Source organism: Ambystoma mexicanum, chromosome 7p (assembly GCF_040938575.1).
Source record: "Ambystoma mexicanum isolate Mex_15411 chromosome 7p, UKY_AmexF1_1, whole genome shotgun sequence".
NCBI classification, from domain to species: Eukaryota; Metazoa; Chordata; class Amphibia; order Caudata; family Ambystomatidae; genus Ambystoma; species Ambystoma mexicanum.
Window position 1 is genome coordinate 59,759,521 of NC_090939.1, and position 19,040 is coordinate 59,778,560.

Here is a 19,040-nt window from a genome sequence, read left to right on the forward strand (position 1 = left end):
GTAGGGATGACTTGTATCCCTAAGAGGTCTTTAATTACCCTAAATGGGCCGGGCAGAGACGAGTGGGGCACCTCCAGAGGGATCCGGATTATCCGGTCCCACTAGGGGGCGCTAACCATAGTGAGCTCACCTCCCTTGTCCCAAAGGGGACGCTTGCCCTTGGAGAGAGGGAACTATCTTCTTGGAATAGTCACATTACCCCACCGTTTGATTTAGACCCTACACTAGTGGTGCTGCAATCTATTAGGATGCCTTTCTGCAAAACCCATTCTGAAGCAAAGATTGCTCACAGGATGCTCTCTCCCTTGGGAGGAGCTGGAAGCAGATCCTGACAATTAGGAAAAGTCATTACTGATAATTGTTCAGATGGATTTCTAGAATCTGGCATGGTGGACCGATTTTAGGAGGCTATCCTAGTTATGCTGCACACAGATTTGAGAGGTTAGCCAAATCCCAATCAAGGAACGTGATTGAACAGTAAAGGCTTAGTCTCTGGAGAGTAACTGGGGGTTTGGGGCCCTCAATGAGTCCACACACAACACAATAATTCAATTGTGTCAGTCAGATATAAACAGTTACTGATTTTAGGCCTTTAGAACACACTGAACAATGCCACTAGCAGGTAGTTCTATCACACAACACTCTAATACAATCATATAAAAATGACCAGTTACCTTAATAGACATCAAATAACGTAAGCAACGCAGGTAAGTAATGTAGAGGCAATAAAATAATGGGAAATAATCACAAGTACAATATCCTAACTTTAGAAGTCCAAATGCCAAGATGAATAGGGCCTTGTACCCAAAGGTCATAGGGTCCATCACAATGTTTCTCACAGTTATGCATGCTCTTTAGAAAGGATGCAATGGGCTTGTGGTGGCGATTAGTTTCAAACTAAATAAAAGTGCTACACCAATTTACCAGAAGATCAGGAATCTTTCTTCCAGGACCAAAGCTAACCCAGGGGCAGGATACCCGACCCAGGTTCAAAAGCCAGAAGTGAGTGGAATGGAGATGGGAGGCAAAGGGACTTGTTGCACATGTTTTCCTATCGACAAGGGTGGTAACAGACACTGATGCTTACGTAGACCCTCCCCCACCCCCCACCCAACCTCCCAGCACACAACCCAGACACAGATTTTGCCAGATGTTATTGTCTGGGAGATTCTGCCCATTGCTCCGGTGAGAGACACCAAGGAGTTACAGGTTCAAGGATTCTTCTGGTTGGGTGCAACTGCAAGATGCAACCCCATGTCAGTGAAGAAATGTAGACACCAACAATACAGGCCTCTTTAGGACACTTCATAGGATGGAGGAAGGACAATTCCAGCGATGATCACAGTTTGCAAAGAACGACTAGCATTCTTCCAGTCAAGGTCACAAACTGCTCCAGGACAGTTTCCTTTTGAGATGGGAAGCTGGAATTCGGGGAGAATGCGACTTGTGGCACGAGCCGGCAACGACCAAAGTTCCAGACTCTAGCACTGAAGAGTTGCTTCTGGCAAGGTAGCCCACGAGAGAGCTGCTCAGTCCACGGGGCTATCCAGAGACACTTCCAAAGCTGAATCCTCGAGAAGGCACAGAGTTAACTTGGTCCCACTAGTTCAAGGGCTGGAGCACCGCTCATGGTCTTGAGAGATCAATCAGGGAAGCAGGGATTCACCGGGCCAGACACTGGAGAGGATTCTAGGTCACTTCATGGTCATCAGCAGTCTGCTGATGTTCGAGGGATTCTTGGCCCCAGCGTAGATCTGAAGAATGGCAGCAGGAATCCATTCATCAAAATCTGACCTGGAAGCACAGCTTACCAATGGCAAGGATCTGCACCATTCAAACAGCCAGTAGTTGTCCAATCAAGGACAACTACTGGCTTTACATATGCACCAGTAACAATCTTTCTGGCACCAGTGATATGCACTAGGATCGACAGTCCCAGCCCCCTTCTCGGCCACACACAAAGATTCACTAGCCCACAAAGCAGCTTTCCTGGGCAAGTGCAGGACCTTATAAGTACATTGCTGACCTTAGAGGGCAGGAACAAGACCAAACTACAATATGGCCAAAGCGAAAATCTGGTGGCACGGCCAATTTAGGGCACCATCAATGTTTAGTACCAATAAGCGGAAACACAAATTTGCACATCAAACAATGCAAAAACAATACAAATGTAAATGCTGCCACCAGCTGGTCTTTAGGGACATATATAAGTAGTCAGAAATCCTGTTTGAAGAGATGGGGTGATATAAATGTATCCCCATTGCCTAGCTTTTTAAGATGTATGCAATATAAAAAGTCAAGTACTCCAAAGGGAAACAAAGTTTCTCAGTACTGATAATCTGAAGGACGGATCAGTTTCCCCATAATAAATGAGCAAAAGGCAAGAGAGTAGAAGCTGAAAGCTTAATTTCCCTTCAAAATGTCAGGACAAGATCAAAAACAGAGGCAAAAGAATGGGGTTGGGAGGCCACCAGGGGGCGCGGGCAAGATGGCCGCCTGAATCTTCAGCTCCCCGCGTGGCCCCAGGAAACCCACGGATAAACATGCCTTAAGTGCTTTTTAACCCCAACTACCAGCAATCGTTGAGGAGGGGGAACCGCTGTGGACTACCCAGAAGCTTGTCCGGACTTCGGAGATGCCCCCGTTCCCCAGATAGCGACCAGTGTGCGGCGACCCCCCCCTGCACCTGAGGGAAGGCCCCGGGCGGGAGCCGAACATCACCTGGCCGCGTAGCGGTGGAAGGAGTCGAATTCCCCACCCGCTCTGACTTTTGCACGGAGGCCTGAGGCGCCGTTGACGGCTCGGGCGGGCCCTGCAGAGATCCCCATCAGCGGCTTAGGCCACACGGCTGACGGCCCCTGCCCCTCCAGACATCTCAGAGGAGCCCTCACGCCGGATGCGGCGGGTCATCTGACCCCACCAGAGAGGAGGAACGGCCAGCGCGATCAGCACACAGGGCCCAACACAGGGCCCAACACCGGGCGGGCCTTCTGTGAAGCTCCAACAGCTGCCGGCGACCGGCTCATCCATTACTGGAGGCCAACAGTGACCTGCCCCCATCACAAGGGATACGGGGGAACCACCGCTATACCTACCCCAGTCCGGGGCACCTGTGCTCCCCCACCGCTCTCACCACCAGTGATTAGTCTGTGCCCGGGCCGACGTGGTAGCGCGCCTCGGAACCATCTCAACGGCCCACGTTTCCACGCCTGACCACCGCCCCAACGGCCTACCTCCCCACAGCCCCCACGGGGCTCCGGATTAGTGGCAGAGGCGCCCACCCGACCACCGGAGAAGGCTTAGGCCGTTGCGGGAGCGCGCCTGGGCCACTCCGCCACCCGGAAGACACCTCAGGAGAACCCTATAGCTTGGTGCGGTTGGTACCCCATGAACTGGAGGGAGACCCTTGCGCAATACCAATACACGCCTGGGTCCCACGAAATGGAGTCTGGCCCTGCAGCCTCGCAACCCCCGGACAAGAATGTCATACAGAGCAACATCCAAACCATCCTAGAAGAGATTAGGGGTATGAGGACAGACTTGGGGGCCAAATTGGCGGACCTCACGGCCAAGGTTTCAACGCTGGAGGATCGGGTAGAACGGGTCGAGTGCAACCAGGTATCGACGGACATCCTCGAGGCGCAAATGGAAACTAGATTCCTGGAACTGCAACGCCGCGAGGAGGACCTCCGGCTCAAGGTCGATGACATAGAGAACCGGGAGAGGAGAAACAACTTGAGAATTTTTGGCCTTGAGGAGACAGAGGGAGAGAGAGACCCCTGTTGGACTTGAAAGCAAAATACAAGACATCAGAATTGCCCTGGGGTCGGACTCTGGGGAGACTCTCCTGCTTGACAGGGTCCATCGGGCTGGCGGGGGGCGGGAGGCAGAGGCCCACGCTCAGTTCTTGCAAGATTTCACTACTATAAGGACAAGGCTAGGGTGTTGGAGGGCGAGAACCTTACGGGATATTCAACATGGTAACTCCAGGGTGACGATTTACCAGGATCTCTCATCCCACTCTCCAGATGCGAAAGAAATGCGGCACTATCACCAGGTGGCTACAAGAAAAGGGGACACGCTATCGCTGGGGCCACCCATTCCACCTAGCATTTGAATGACAGGGCCAGAGGTACCAACTAGTCACGGAGGCGGAAATCCGAAGGGCCACCGAGGATCTCACGGGCGACATCGCGGGACCATCAGAAAAACAGAACGAAACCAATGGAGACCACCCTCGTGCCCCTCGAGGCCCAGACCTCTCCCAGGGGAAGCTAAAGGTCAAAGACTCACGTAAATTTCGAAAAACCAAACATCCACCCACAGACCGAGGAGACCCTATATGAGCGCACTGGAGCCCGCCAGTCATAGTGTGTTTTTCCCACGACCAGTGGGGAGTTCTTTGTTCAATCGACTTCGGTCAGGGTTGAGCAGGGCGTTCCGTCTCACAGATATAGAAACCAAGAGGGGTTTTGGTGGTCGTTTCCTGGGCATTAAGGGAATCTGTGAGGGAGAGCGCGTTACCCTGGCCACTCTATACGCACCCAACTCAAAACAAATACACTTCCTCACCCAGGTCTTTCATGTCATGGACGAGTGGGCAGAGGGAGCCATGACACAGGGGGAGGGGGGGGGGGGGGCCGAGGCTTGACTGGTGGTCTGAGAGAGGTGGGGGGGGGACACCCGGGGGCATATACAAGGACAATCTGGCCCTGCAGGCCCTCCTGAGAGAGCATTATTGGGTGGATGTTTGGCGAAAAGCAAACCCGAGCCAGGGTGGGTACACCTTTTTTTCGCCCCCTCATTGGACCTACACCAGAATGGACCTTTTATTAATCTCGGAAGACGGGAACGGGGTGGCACAACAGCCGAAGGTGGAAGCCATAACTTGGCCGGACCACAAACTGCTCATAGCAAATTGGTCACTGCCCATCTCCCCAAGATCTTCCCGATGGCGTTGTAATGATACACTTCTCAGGGACCCGGTATTTTGTGAGTTCATGAGACAGGCAATGTTGGCCTACTTTGAGACAAACGACACCGGTGAGACGGATATGTCCATGGTGTGGGATGCCGCAAAAGCCACTTTCAGGGGCCTTCTTATAGCGGAAGGCTCGAGACGTAAACGGGAAAGGGGCCTAATCGAGGGTAAACTCCGTGCAGAGCTGGGCACTCTGCGAGCCAAACTGGGCCTCCCAGGGGTTGATCGAGGGGCTCTCTTAGAGGAGATGCAAGGTAAAAGACAGGAACTCAATCCGGTCCTCATAGGGGAAGTTATCAAGAAAATGAGATACACTAAGCAGAGGTATTACGAACGGGGAGATAAGGTGGGGACCCTACTGGCGCAGAGGGCTCGGGGCTGCAGGGTTGAGAGAGGAGTCACTCGTCTCAGGGATGGAGTGGGCGGGATTCACGGGGGCCGTGAGGAAATAGTGGAGTGTTCGCTGACTATTACAGCAAACTCTATTCCAAAAAGGCAGGCGAATCACTGGAAGACATCCGCGCCTACTTGGCAGAACACCCTCTGCCTAGGCTGTCCGACATGGAGCTAGAGGTCCTGGAGAGAGAGATATCGGAGGAGGAGGGCACCATCAAAAGACTGAAGGTGGGAAAGGCACCGGGAGAAGACGGCTATACAGCCAATTTTTACAAGCAGTCCCAACCCGTCCTGCTAAAGCCCCTGGCCAAATTGTTTAACCAGATCAGGAATCGGGAGTCCATCCCACCAACATTTTTGCAGGCCCTCATCATTGTTATACCCAAACCCGACAAGGACCAGACGGAATGCGGGTCTTATAGACCCATCTCACTCCTCAACCTGGACGCTAAGATCTTTGCCAGAATCCTGGCCACCAGACTTGAGGGCTGCCTCCCGCGCCTGGTACATACCGACCAAGCGGGATTTGTCTTGAACAGGCAGGGTTCTGATGATATGCGGAAGACGCTCCATGTGCTTGCCTCGAGAGGGGTCCGCGACAAAGGCGCGCTTCTACTGGCCCTTGACGAGGAGAAGGCCTTCGACATGGTCAGCTGGGCCTTTATGAGGGAGGTATTCACGACCCTGGGTATGGGCCCGAGGTGGCTGGGTTGGATCTCCGCGCTCTACTCCTCCCCCTCTGCTAGAGTGGTGGCAAATGGGACCGAGTCGAGGACATTCCCCCTCTAGCGTGGTACACGGCAGGGATGCCCTTTGTCCCCGCTAATCTACTCACTCGTGATGAAACCATGGGCAATCTCGATCCGTAACGATGCGGCCATCAGGGGAGTACAGGTCGGAGAGATGCAGTGCAAAGTCTGCCTTTTTGCAGCCGATGCTCTGCTCTATATCACAAACCCGTCCCAAACAGTCCCCCGAATGCTGCAGGGCCTCTCGCTCTATGGCGACCTATCAGGGTACAAAGTTAATCTGGAGAAATCGGTGGCGTTCGTAGGGGGTGATTTACCAGATTCAGAGATGGCTTTCGATAACGGGCTCCCCTTTAGGCTGAGAGACGACGGATTTAGGTACCTTGGAGTCCAGGTCACCCGTGATCCCGAGGGCGTATACCCGGCCAATTTCCGCCCCCTCTGGTCAGCAATCCGGAAAGACAGAGCGATGGTCAGGGTCGGGGCTCTCCTGGATGGCACGTCTCAACCTCATAAAAATGGTAATCCTTCCCAAGTTTTTATTTCTCTTTCAAATGCTCCCGGTGCTGATCCCCAAAACATTTTTCAAGGAAACGAAGCGAGTCCTCCTCAACTTTCTCTGGTCAGGCAAGAAACCGAGTCTCCTACGAGGTGCTGACCAGTCCGAAGGAGGATGGAGGGGTGGGATACCCTGACCTTGAAACATACCACAGGGCCTCCCAACTGAGGGTCCTGGTCGACCACTTTGCCCCGGGTACGAAAAAACAATGGGTAGCCATGGACAATGGGCCACTCGCGCCCGTCACCATAGAGGAATGGCTCTGGGTCCCAAGGAAGAAGATCCCTAGAAGGGTCTTGTATCACCCAGTCCTAAAAGTGCTGTGGTCCCTATGGAAGGAGGGAGGGGGTTACTACCGCTGGCTCACAACCTGGCCCTCCCCATTGAGCTGCATTTGGGCCCCCCCCTTCCTGGCCAAGATAGCAGAGCCAGCGGGAAACCAGACGTGGTTCGAGGCAGGCCTTAGCAGGACTGGTCACCTTTGGGTGGGGGGCTCTTTCTTACCCCTGAAAGATCTGAAAGAGGCCCTGGGGATAGGCACCCTGTCCCCCTTTCGTTATCTCAAGCTTAAGGGAGTCCTAACCGAACCATCCTGGGAGGACACCCTTAGGAGAGACCTCACAGACTTTGAAAAACTCCTCCTTTCGGCGAGGGGCTCCAAGGGAATAATATCCCGTCTCTACAAGCTCTTCCTCTTTTCTGTCCCACAAGATCCCCCGCCTGCACGCACAAAATGGGGAAAGGACCTGGGTGAGGAGATCGACGACGAGGTGGGGTGAGATGTGTAGGCGGGCAATCGCTCCACGGCCTCACTCCAGTATCGCCACCAAGCCCTCAAGGTATTGCATCGCTGGCACTACCCCCCGCAGAGGATTGCTAGAATGAGGCTAGGGTACGACCCACATTGCTGGAAGTGTAGGACCGAAAGGGGGGATTATATCCACATGTGGTGGAGGTGCCCGGTGGTCCGAAAGTACTGGGAGGAGGTATTGACATGGATTAAGGGGATAGATGGGGTGGAGCGACCTTCCTGCCCCTGGCTTCTCCTTTTCGGAATTGACATTGGGGACGATCATGAAAATACCCACGACCACATGCTGCAGGTTATGTTGGTGGCGGCCAGGTGCTGCCTGGCACAAAAATGGAAGAACGCCGGAATGCCCGGGGAAAAAGCATGGGTAACCAAGGTACGGGCCATTTACGACATGGAATTCCTCACGCATTTACTTGACGAATCTAGATTCAACATCGAGGAAATATGGCTCCCCTTCTTCGGAAAATACGGCTGTTCAGTATAATCTTAAGCACCGGACCCGGAGAACTCCCCCCTGGGGGCCTCGGGCCATCGTTCACTGGTCCAACTTAGAGTCCTTCAAAGCTCGCCCCATGACAAGGCGTGCTAAGTGCACATCATGTAGACATTGCTACGCTCTTTTCGGAACCCGTCAAATATGCAATTACTGAGAACTTGAACTGGTGAGGGTTGCAGGGGGGGGGAAGGTGTGGGGGGCGATGGATTATAACTGGTTTCCTGTTTAATGTTTAAATATGTTCTGCATTGTTGTAACATGTGCGAAACCTAATAAAATTTGATTTTCAAAAAAAAAAAGAAGAAGAACTGGGTTCCATAGGAAACTATGGAGGGAAAGTTGCAAAAAGAAAATCTTTCCTGACAATTGCCTCCTCTGGAGTCCGGGAACTATCTCTACTTTTAGTGGAGTTGGGTCACCCCAGGCTTCCAAGGAGTAGATCTCGGCAGCCCCATGTGCACACGTGATCTAAACGGCCCTCAAATCTATGGTGTTTGGGTAGACTAGTCAATTGAGGTGTTGGTCCAGATCAGACTTTAACATGTTCTAGGTCCTGGAAGAACAGAGTAAAGTTTGGGTTAGAAGCATAGCTAGTAATTAAAATGCCCACTTATCGTACAGCTTGCCTCTTGCAAACCCCATGAACGTGTTAATGTCTGGAGCGGCAGGACGGTGACTTGTAACCCTCTCTGATGTCTTCCTGTCCCCCAAAGGGGGCGGGATTCTGCTTACCCTGGTCCCTTAGGGAATGTTGAGCATAGCTGGCTCACCGCCCTAGTCCCAAAGGGGTTGGCTCCCACTTGGGGTGAAGGGACTATCTTCTCAGATTTGTCAGAGTATAATGCAGAGATACCAGGCGATGATATGGCCAGACATTTTGAGCACTGTAGGGCACAATACACTGCAATGTACGAAGAAATAAAAAGGTAATGACTAGTGCACCAGAAAAGGTGCAAATAAAAGTTAGCACTGCTACCAGCCTGTCTGGGCTTAACTAACTAAATACAGGAAAAACACTACAAAAATAATGAGTAAACAGTGTTTCCCTGCCCTTTCCTCTGCAAAGGAAGCAGTAGTGCTACAACAGACTTCAGTAGGGGACATGGTCACCCTGCAGTGATCCTTAAGGATTAACCAGTGCCCCCAAAACGTAATTTCGTTAAGCTAGATAAAGAATTAAAACACCTCGATCATAAATCTGGTCAGGGTCTCAAAACAGTCAGCAGTTACTGGAGGTTCCAATGATGTAGATTGACACATTGAAACCTCTTTCCCCAACAACCAACATTACCATTCTTTGAGATCCAAGCCTCCAGCTTCTTGTCTTCCTTCTCCGTCACCTTTTGCTTTTTCTTCTGAGCCAGAATGAGTGCAATCATAGTTAAAGTCTTCCCCAATCCCATGTCGTCAGCTGAAAAAAAAATATTTAGGACATCAATAAGAGAAAAAACCTAGGGGCCGGAGCTTGTCTCGAGCTAGGAGATTAATGTAAAGTGGGACTGGTTTACATAATGCAAACAGAAATGGAGCATCTGAAATGCACTAGACAGCACAACAGATATACCAACCAAATAAGACCTACACCTGCAACAATGGCATCATAATTTAGTATCCGTTACATTCCTGGGGTTGCGTTATATTTCCCTCTCTTAGCTGGAGCAGAAAAAGCATTTGAATAAGCAGACATTCACTGGCCAGGGCAGAGACGGAAGAATGTGAACCTGAGAATCCAATGGGATTGGACAGCAACCCACAATTTGTCTCCCATTCTGCCTCAGTTTTGAATCAAAAATGCGATTTTGCTGCATGCCTGCATTGGCAAATGTTACATTGCATACAGAATATATCTTAACTGTGGATTTGCTATTGAAAAGAAATGTGTCCATCAGGTGGCTATTAGAGCAGTCAACATAGAGTGATTATGATGGAGATTTACTAAAAAGGCCCTCTTGTGAGCCATTCCTGACCCCAACATTGGTAGCTTGACACAACAATCAAGGCTTTGTTATCGGGAGTGTAGATGGATGGTACAGTTTACACACGTATAATCCCCCAATAAAGGTATGGCCAAGCAGTGTACTCACTGAACTATATACCATATATAAATGTATATGGAAGCTTTAACTACAATATTCAATAAAGGGAAGGTATTAAAGCAGGACCGCCTAGGTCTCAAGTCAACTAAAACTGCATGAATCGGTTACTTCACTATATAGTTCTCCAGTATGGATTGCCAGAGCTTCACATGCGTACTACTGTGTATATGCTAGGTTTAGGAATTCTAGACTACCCCCGCCTCCGCCGTACCCCTCCCCTGAACGCATGTTAGCAATGCTTTCTTTTATGCACTTTCCCTGCATATTCTATGCTATGAAAACCCAAAGGTTATGCTTTTTTTAATGTTTTTTTTAACCTGTCAGGACTTTAGAGCAGTGAAGCCTTCACCTTCACTTCCCCTGGCATTTTCCTCATTTGTTACAGGGAAACTGATCAGTCCTTCAGACTGTCAGTATGGGGAAACTAGGTTTTCCTTTGGTCCTACCTGTTTGCGTAACTTAACAGTGCATACATCTTAGAATGCAGTGGGGATACTTTGTATCACGCTAGTCTAACATTGGGGATTTTTGGTTTCTTTTATATGCCACTAAGGACTAGCTGGTGGCAGCAATGACATTTTTACCAATTTTGCAGTATTTTTAGTGTGCACATTTGCACACATTGTGTCTGGATACTAAACGTGGATAGTGCCTTAAAATGGATGTGCCACGCTTGTCTTTTGGCTAGATTGTTTCTTGGCCTTCCTGCCTTCTCAGGTCAGGAAATCCCTTATATGGTTGTGAATTTGCCCAGGAAAGCTACTGATTTCGTGGGGTAGTGCATGCCATGTGTGGGGACCCAGGAAGTGTGGATGGACCAAACCCATCAGCTGAAAGCCACAAGATGCTCCTCTGACAACACCAATCAGGTAGAAATCACCTCATTCCAGCAACATCAGGAAGAATATCAGAGAGACCAACCACTGATGGACTAGGCGATCAGGTGACAAGAGCGTGTGTCATTCCTTCTGACCTTCCTAGGGGAGTCCAGCCAGGCAACAGTGAAGGGTGAAGACCAGCCCTTGGCCAGCCCCTTTACCTTTGAGCCTTTACTTTTGCCTTTCTCCCTGTTGCACCTGTGGTTACCCAAAGCTTCTTAATTCCTGGGCTGTCTCTCCATACTGGCTACCAACCTATAATGCATTCACTCCTGATTCTCCTTCTGCTCCTACTTACCTCTCCCTACGTTTTCTCCAATCACGCTTCAAGTTCCTCCTTTCCTATCACTATTATAAAACACCCAACTCAAAACTCCCACTACTCCCCCTTCTCCACCAAGAAAGAAAGTCAACGAGCGAACCGTACCTCTAACACCTAGCCACCTCACCTCTTCCTGCAAGATTCATCTTTTGTTCTCTTCATTACCTCATCAACTAATAATTAGACTCTGGAATGCTCAATCTGTATGCAACAAAATGTCCTTCATAACAGACTAATTTCACTCCAGCTCTCCTAGACCTTCTTGCCATCACTGAAAACTGGATTTCTCCATCTGACACTGCCACGCTGGCAGACCTACACGACCCCAAACTATCCTTTGTTCACTCATCGACTGGCGGAGGCAGACACCTACTCTTCCCGCCTCAATGCCTCACAAATCTCCACTGTCACGTCCTCTACTAACTCTTGAATTCACCATCTACTATTGCTCCGACTCACTCAGCTCACATCTCCATCTATTGTCCTCCTGGTCCCACTGGACCATTCTTTGATGTCCTTGGGCAACTCCTCAATTCTCTTTCCACTAGACATCACCACTTTAGCTTAGGAGACTTTAGTCTTCCCTCTCCAACCACTTCTCAGAAAACTTAACTTCTGTCTTTTCTTAGAGAGCACGCTCTCCACTCTGTCCATATCCTACATACCCACACAGGGGGTAACTCTTTGGATCCCTTATTAATCTCCATCTCTCTTGGCCACTAATACTACTGTCACACCATCCATATCTGATCCCTCAATTGTTTCCACCACCATCTCTTTTCCACCCTCTGACCTTTCCTCACCACTTGCTTCTACTGGTACTAAAAGGAAATGTAAGCCTTCTGCCGTTCCCCCCTACAGTTCTCACTCCTTCACACCCAACACCTTTTCCACCAACACTGCCTTCTCCAACTTCCAATCCCTACTGTATGACTCACTGCTCACTTCCCACTGCTTACTTTGACCCCCAAGAATCTGCATTCTCAACCATGGGTCACCTCATTCATACGCTCTCTGCAGACATGCAGAGTTTGCTGTGCAAATGGAGGCGTGCCCACTGGCATGAGGACCTGCAATTCCACCTCTGTTCTCTTAACTCTTTCATGTCCACTCGAGAGTTAAAAGAGAATTCTACCTAACCCTCATTAACCCACTCCAACCATTCTCGCCGACTATAGGACACCCTTATCTCACTCCTCCCAAGTCTATGACTCAACTCCACTCTCACAGCTAATGACCTAGCTGAATACTTCACTGCACAAATGACCAAAATTAGATACTTTCTCCTGACCTTCCACACTCCTCATACATTTTGCACTCTGCCTACTCGATCATCACCCTCTGCCTCCATCTCCCACTTTAATCATACTAATACTAAGTGCTGTCTATCAATAGAAGGCTAACGCCTCTTGAGCACCATCAGACCCTCTTGGTCCTCAGCTAGTCGAGCCTATTGCCCCTATAGTTGCCTCGCACCTCACTGAACTCTTCAGCCTGTCCTTCAACTCTGCTTGCTTCTCAGTTTTCAAACAGCCACGGTCATCCCTCTCCTAAAAAAGCAAGGGGCTGACCGAACCTACCAGCTAACGCTCGCATGGTTTCTCTGCTTCCACACTACTCTAAAGTGCTCGAAAGGATTGTATTCAACGGCCTTAGCAATCTTTTTTGAAATCCACAACCTTCGGACCCCGTGCAAGCAGGTTTCCACTTCCGTTACCCCACGGAATCTGCTCTCATGAATGTGCGCAACTTCATCGCCTCGGCGAAGCACTCAAACCGATCCTCTATCCTAATTCTCCTTGACAATTCTGCTGCCTTTGACACTGTCCATCACTCTTATCTCCTTAATACGCTTTCTTCTTGCGATTCAAGATCAAGTCCTTGCCTGTATTGAATCCTACCTTGCACCTCACCAATTCTGCGTCTCCTGGAGCAACACCACCTCTCAACTCACTCCTCCAACTGTTGGTGTTCCACAAAGCTGTCTTGGGTTCACACCCATTTACTGTTAGGGAGAATTCTCTTGTAAGGCTAATTTCCCTTACCTATAGAGTCCCCCAGCAGCTTTGCTGGATTTGAAGGGATATTTTCTTCCCCTGCTAAGAGTGAGGCCCTTTTTCCCCCACTCAGACAGATTGCTAGTGTGTGTTTTAGGCTATCTTGTGTGCTTATGGTCTATGGGTTTTTTCTCACCCTCATAGGAATCATCTTTTTAACATGTGTGGTACACAGCACCCTCCGTGCCATACCACAGGGGTGTCGTAGTGACCCCCAAACAGACTCCATACCCTGGGACTGACTACTGTCTCCCAGGGCATGTAAAGTCCCCATTGACTTTACTAGTCAATAATTATGAACTAAACCAGTACAACCCATCTTACTATGGAAGTACTGGAAAGGGTTATAGTTTTTCCCTAGTGTTCATTTTCGAGAGGGTACTGTACAGTCCCCCTCTCTAAAAAGTTTCTGGATGGTGGCAGTGGTAACTTTACTACTGTAAATATTCAATCGTGAATATTTCCCTATGGGATTTTCCCATTGTTCGAGGCCACCACTTTTTCTGACGGCCTCTAACACACAGCTGGTTTATTTTAATACTAACTTTACTCCGGTAGGTTTTTATTGCCAGAATTTTGATTATATTTCTTTCTCGTGTCTTTCTCTATAATCTTAACCCAGGTCGGGGATTCTTTGTTCGTCCTTTTAGCAGGCTTCTGCACAGAAGCCCTCCTCTCGGCTCCACTGAGTCTGGGGTAGACAGGATGTGTGGGAGGGGGAATAGGCACCCCGGACAGGGTTGCCTACGCAACCCAAGTCGCACTCTGCTGTGATAGGCTGGGTGTTATCCCGCCAGGAGAGCCACCAGGAGAGCCACCCCACTGTGAGAGTGACCGCTAGGCTGTATGAATGGGGGTCTTGCTGCATAAAAGCAGGTTCCTGAGGACTGGAGGACAAGACGTCACCACTGGAACTAAAAAACCGAAGAGGAGAGAAGCTGAAGACATCTGCAACGACTGAACCACCGGTGAAGCCCTGCTGCAGATCTTCACTACTTTTATCCAACGACTTGAGAAGATCTTCCTCTGCAAGAGTCTTCTTCCCTTGAGCTGGTGGGGCCAACCAGTTCACCAATTGCCTTCCAGGACCTGCCTTGGTCGAATCGCCAGTGCCCTGCACTCGGAGACCGGATAGCCAGGCACCCATCCACCACGACCGCGATTTAAAGGAGCGTACCTTTTATTTGTTTTGGCAGCACTGCGTCTGGTTTCATCCCTGGGCAGTGCAGTAACTCGAACATTCCTCCACGACTAGAGTCTCTTCCTCTGCTCGATCTCCCGAACTGCAGGAACTACCACCACCGCAGGAGACTCTTCCACTTTTAAAATGTACATTGTTCTGCCAGGCCTCCCGTTTCGTTGGGTACTGCTAAAGGTGTTTTAAATCCTTAACTTACCTACTGGGTTGGCCGCCCCCATCATCTAACATTGTCTTTCACCTTCTGCAACCGGCTTTTCGAATCGTTAAACAAAGACTTGACTGCAGCTACTAGAACATTTTGCTCCTGGGCACATTGCCCTGTATCATTGACTCTGGCACAGGCCTACTGACTCTGGCTAAATCTGTTACAACTGCCTTCTCTAGATTGCTTCTCACCTAGAAATGTGCCATCTATTCGTACGACAGTCACCCCCTGTGCCTCTTTTGCCTACACTCTGACGATGGCCCTTGCGCCACGAGAGGGCCCGCCGGCACAATGGGCATCCTCGTCCGGATCTCAGAGCACAAAGTGTGTAGAGCCGTGAGAATGTCCACCGAGATGCCCACTGGAGGTTGTGGTTGCAGAGGTGGTCGTTCAGGTGACGTAGACTGAGGCGGAGAAAGCGTTCGTGGCACCGGCCGGTTCAAGCCTACGTCCTGTTGCTCCTAGTCGGTCTCTTAGTCACCTCCATCATCTACTTCGTCGGGATCCTTCCCAAATGGAATGGTCTCGACGTGTTGAATAGTCCGGAGACTGGGAGCTCCTCAGTGGAGATATCAATGTACTGAATGGCTACCATACTCTCCCCCCTTCTCTACAACCAGGGGAGACTGTTTCGGCAAAATGGTAGCCATCACCTTCGCCAGCGTTCTTTCGAATGGCTGGAAAGACGACTCCCTCCTGGCAGGCAGGGACACATTAGCCTTTGTGGTCATACCCTGTGGACCCGTTTCTGCGGCCTTCGCGAGGGACGCCACCAGCACTTCGAAGAAAGGCTGTGCCTTTGACGGGTGTATCTGGGCCTTCACGGCCTTGGACGGGCCCGATGTCTTCACCTTAGGGGGAGGGTCCGAGCACCGCTCCCCTTGGCCTTCTCCGTAAGGCCTGTCCGGGACTTCTCCAGGAGCTTGCCTGGATGGTTCGACTTCCTCTTCTTCAAAGATATCGAGTGTTGACGAGTGGTCGAAGCTGCTGGCGACGTAGCACGCGCCCTGGCCGCCGGGGAGCCCGCTGCAACATCGCTCCTGGGGGCAGTACACTCGAGGTGCTTAGCCTTCTGTTGGGCCCCGTGGGAGGAGTGCCCTCAAAGGCCTTAGAAGACCGCTAAACTTTCTTTTTGTGGCTCGGGGAGGCGTGCTGCCAGGCCTCACCCGAAGCCAGTGGCTTGGCCTGCAGCCACTCGTTGAGTAGTCTGCGCCGATCGTGCGGGGCACCATATCCTAACAGAGCGTACAGTTGTCCTCCACGTGAGTCTCGTCAGAGTGTAGGCAGAAGAGGCACAGGGGGTGACTGTCGTACGAATAGATGTTCCACAAGCCGCAGCCTGGGAAAACCTTGAAAAGGATGCCGAGTCCTTCTCCTCCGCCATGTCCACTCGTGGTGTGGGCCCTGAAGAAGCTTCTGTAATCCTCCAAGAAGTAAACTCGACAAAATACACCCTTGAGGGGTGCTGAAGAAATCCGAAAACGGGTCCCTGTTAACCGGATGGTATATCGATGGAGCTTGAGGCTCGATTGACCGAAAAAATAGAGAAAAAAAAAGAAAAAAGAAAAAGAAGCGCAAAAACCCAGTAATAAGCCTGAGAACTAATCACGAGGACTGCCACCACTTGAACGTGTGGTAAAAATCTGAAGATGGCTGCCAGAGGAGGGGCTTAGGTAGAGGGCAGTCATTGGTTGTTAGGAGAATGACAGTTCAGAAGTGAACAAACTGATTTTTTCTTTACAGGAGGATTCCCAGCCTGACGACAGGGACTATTCATGAGCATGAGAATCCGTGCCAGACCCCATGCTAGAGAATTTTCTACCTAGCCTCAATCATATTATGTATGCCAATGACCAGACCCACCCTCTGGTCTGCCTAATCTTCCCTTTTCCGCCAGAGCATTAAAACAGATGTTCCCATCTACATAATGTCCCCCCCCCCCAATCATGTCTCTTGTAAGAGGAATATATTATACAACAGAATTTTAAGACTACCTTTTTGTGGATAAAATGGGAAGGACCCTTAGCATTCCAGCTAATATGGGTATGTGGTTTACAATTACTCATTCCCTTTTCATTTCTTCGATTCAGTGTGTGCGGAACCCAAACCCAATCACCACTCAGGGGAAACCTAGCATCACTACCACAACTGTCATCTCTATGCACCAACAACTTTTTTGGGCACAGCTTAGAAGAGTTACCAAACTCTAGCATATAACCCATACGCAGAAAGTCAAGTGTCAAAGGCCACGAGATATTGAGCAGTATTTATGTTATGCACATGAAGGCATGCCCAATTTTCATCCCCAGCAGAGTCTGGGATTTCCATCAATGAGATATCATCAGTTTTAATCACCCATAGGTGCGGTATTATCCGAAGTAATTTGAGGACTTTGTGTCCATTTAGGAATCGGGAATTAACTGACAAAAAGATCAGTTATCGTTAGCTTTTCCTTTTCAATGTCAGTTAGGAAAGATTTTCATATTGATGATAAATCTTCCTGACCTGTGTTAACCCCAGAACTTTTTTTTTTGCTTCGACTTGTTGACAATTTTACCTTGTCCCTGGGTGAGTGGGAATCTTTTTGACCTCTCGCCTAGTCTTTCACTCTTTTTATAGGTGACCTTTTGATGTCTCTCCATAGTGTATGGCTGAAGTCCTAGTTGCCTACAACTTTTGTGCTTAGGCTGGGTTGCCCCTATGGGCTCCCATTAATTTCTCTTTAATGTACTTGGGTGAACTACTGTTCCCAAGGGGTAAAGAGATTTTCATCCCCTTTACATTTTATATAGTGAGCTAGCATACCCCACCTTATGTGGAGTGCTGGGGGATACAATGTATCCCCTTGGTTACTTACCTGTAGCATTTTTGTCACAATTGCAAGTTTCCTTGAATGGCTGGTGGAAGTGGTTTTACATGAGGGACTTTACTTGCAGGCTGTAAAAAAAGAAATCTGCCTTGGTAATGCACAGAAAGGCCACCATTCTGCTAGAATTGTGGGTACCTTTTCCGAAATGTTTATGCATCCTTAGTTTTTCAGAGGTCTTCCCCTGCCATTCTAGGTGGGAACAACCTCAGTGGAAGTTTTGTCTTTGGCGGGAATCCTTTGTCCCCCCCCACCCAACCGATTAATCACTTCTCATGCATCTTGCCGACCACGCGCTCTCCTTGTGCACCTATAAACCACCGATTAGCTGCTGTTATCGCACTCTCTGCGTGCACCTATAGCTAGTATCAGCTGTTTTTTCAGCAAGCCTGCAGACCACACGCTCTCCGCATGCGCCTTAATCACTGATCAGCTGTTGCTGCATGGCCGGCTGATCTTGTGCTGTCTGCGCGCACCTAAACTCAGATCAACTGTTCTCAACCATCTCCACGACTTCGTTACTGCAGGGATACCTCTTTACTAGGTAAGCCCTGTGTCCCTCATTATCTGACACAGGCCCCCTCATCTCCACTTGATCAGTGCATAGATCATGGTTTGTGAAAAGAAAAAAGTTACAATTTTTTTAGCATTTGAGTGTTTAAAATGCAGCAGAATTGTTCAGAAAAACATGTGGTTAGAAACGTGTTTTTCGCCCAGAATTCAGCTGTGGGTGCTCTTGATTTGCTGAAACTGCAAGCCTTTTTGCCCACCATTTCAGTAGCCTGAACCCCTTCCAAGATGGCTGTGTGATGTTACAGCAGCCTGCCCTAGCCCCCTGACCATTGGCTACCTCTGCTGTCATCTTCCAATCAGTGGGGGCGGGAGTAGGGCTGTGGATCAAAGGCCCACTGTCTGCTGTCTGGCTGGGTCTCTGGGGGTCCTCACATACACCCCCCCACCCAACTACACATGAAGGCCAAGGAAACCACCATGTTTGCTTGACACACAGTGACTAATGGACATCCGAACACACTTCTGAAGGTCGGCTCCTTTACTAGCCCTCAAACCCTTCCCTCTGCACCTGGTCTGGCTACCTTTCTCCTTACTGGATCTGCTCTTCATCTTATCTAGCCCTGTCAGCAACAGATTAGGTCACTTGCCCTATATTAAAGTCGAATTTAGCATGTCTAGTGTACTGCATTCACCTGCCCTGCTGGTTAACAGATTTGTTTGTGCATGCGGCCGTTTGTGCTCCCACAAGACGCACTTCCCTCCGTCAAGTGCATTAGGGCTCAGCCTGGCAAGTGTCTCCTCCCAACTCCCCCCCCCCCCCATTATGGCAACCATGTTGCTATCCATCTCTCTTATCCTCTTCCCAACTGTTTCACGATCATCTATCCATCTCCTATCACTAAATCTG

General features: G+C 49.8%; 1 protein-coding gene across 3 annotated transcripts in view; it reads right to left on the minus strand.

Annotated features, from left to right (window-relative positions):
- TTF2 (transcription termination factor 2) overlaps nt 1–19,040 on the minus strand; it is a 1,006,608-nt gene that overhangs the window by 641,339 nt on the left and 346,229 nt on the right. For all 3 annotated transcript variants that reach the window (XM_069635774.1, XM_069635772.1, XM_069635773.1), the window contains exon 11: nt 9,287–9,406. In XM_069635774.1, coding sequence (XP_069491875.1) covers nt 9,287–9,406 — 120 coding nt within the window. The remainder of the gene's footprint in view (nt 1–9,286; nt 9,407–19,040) is intronic.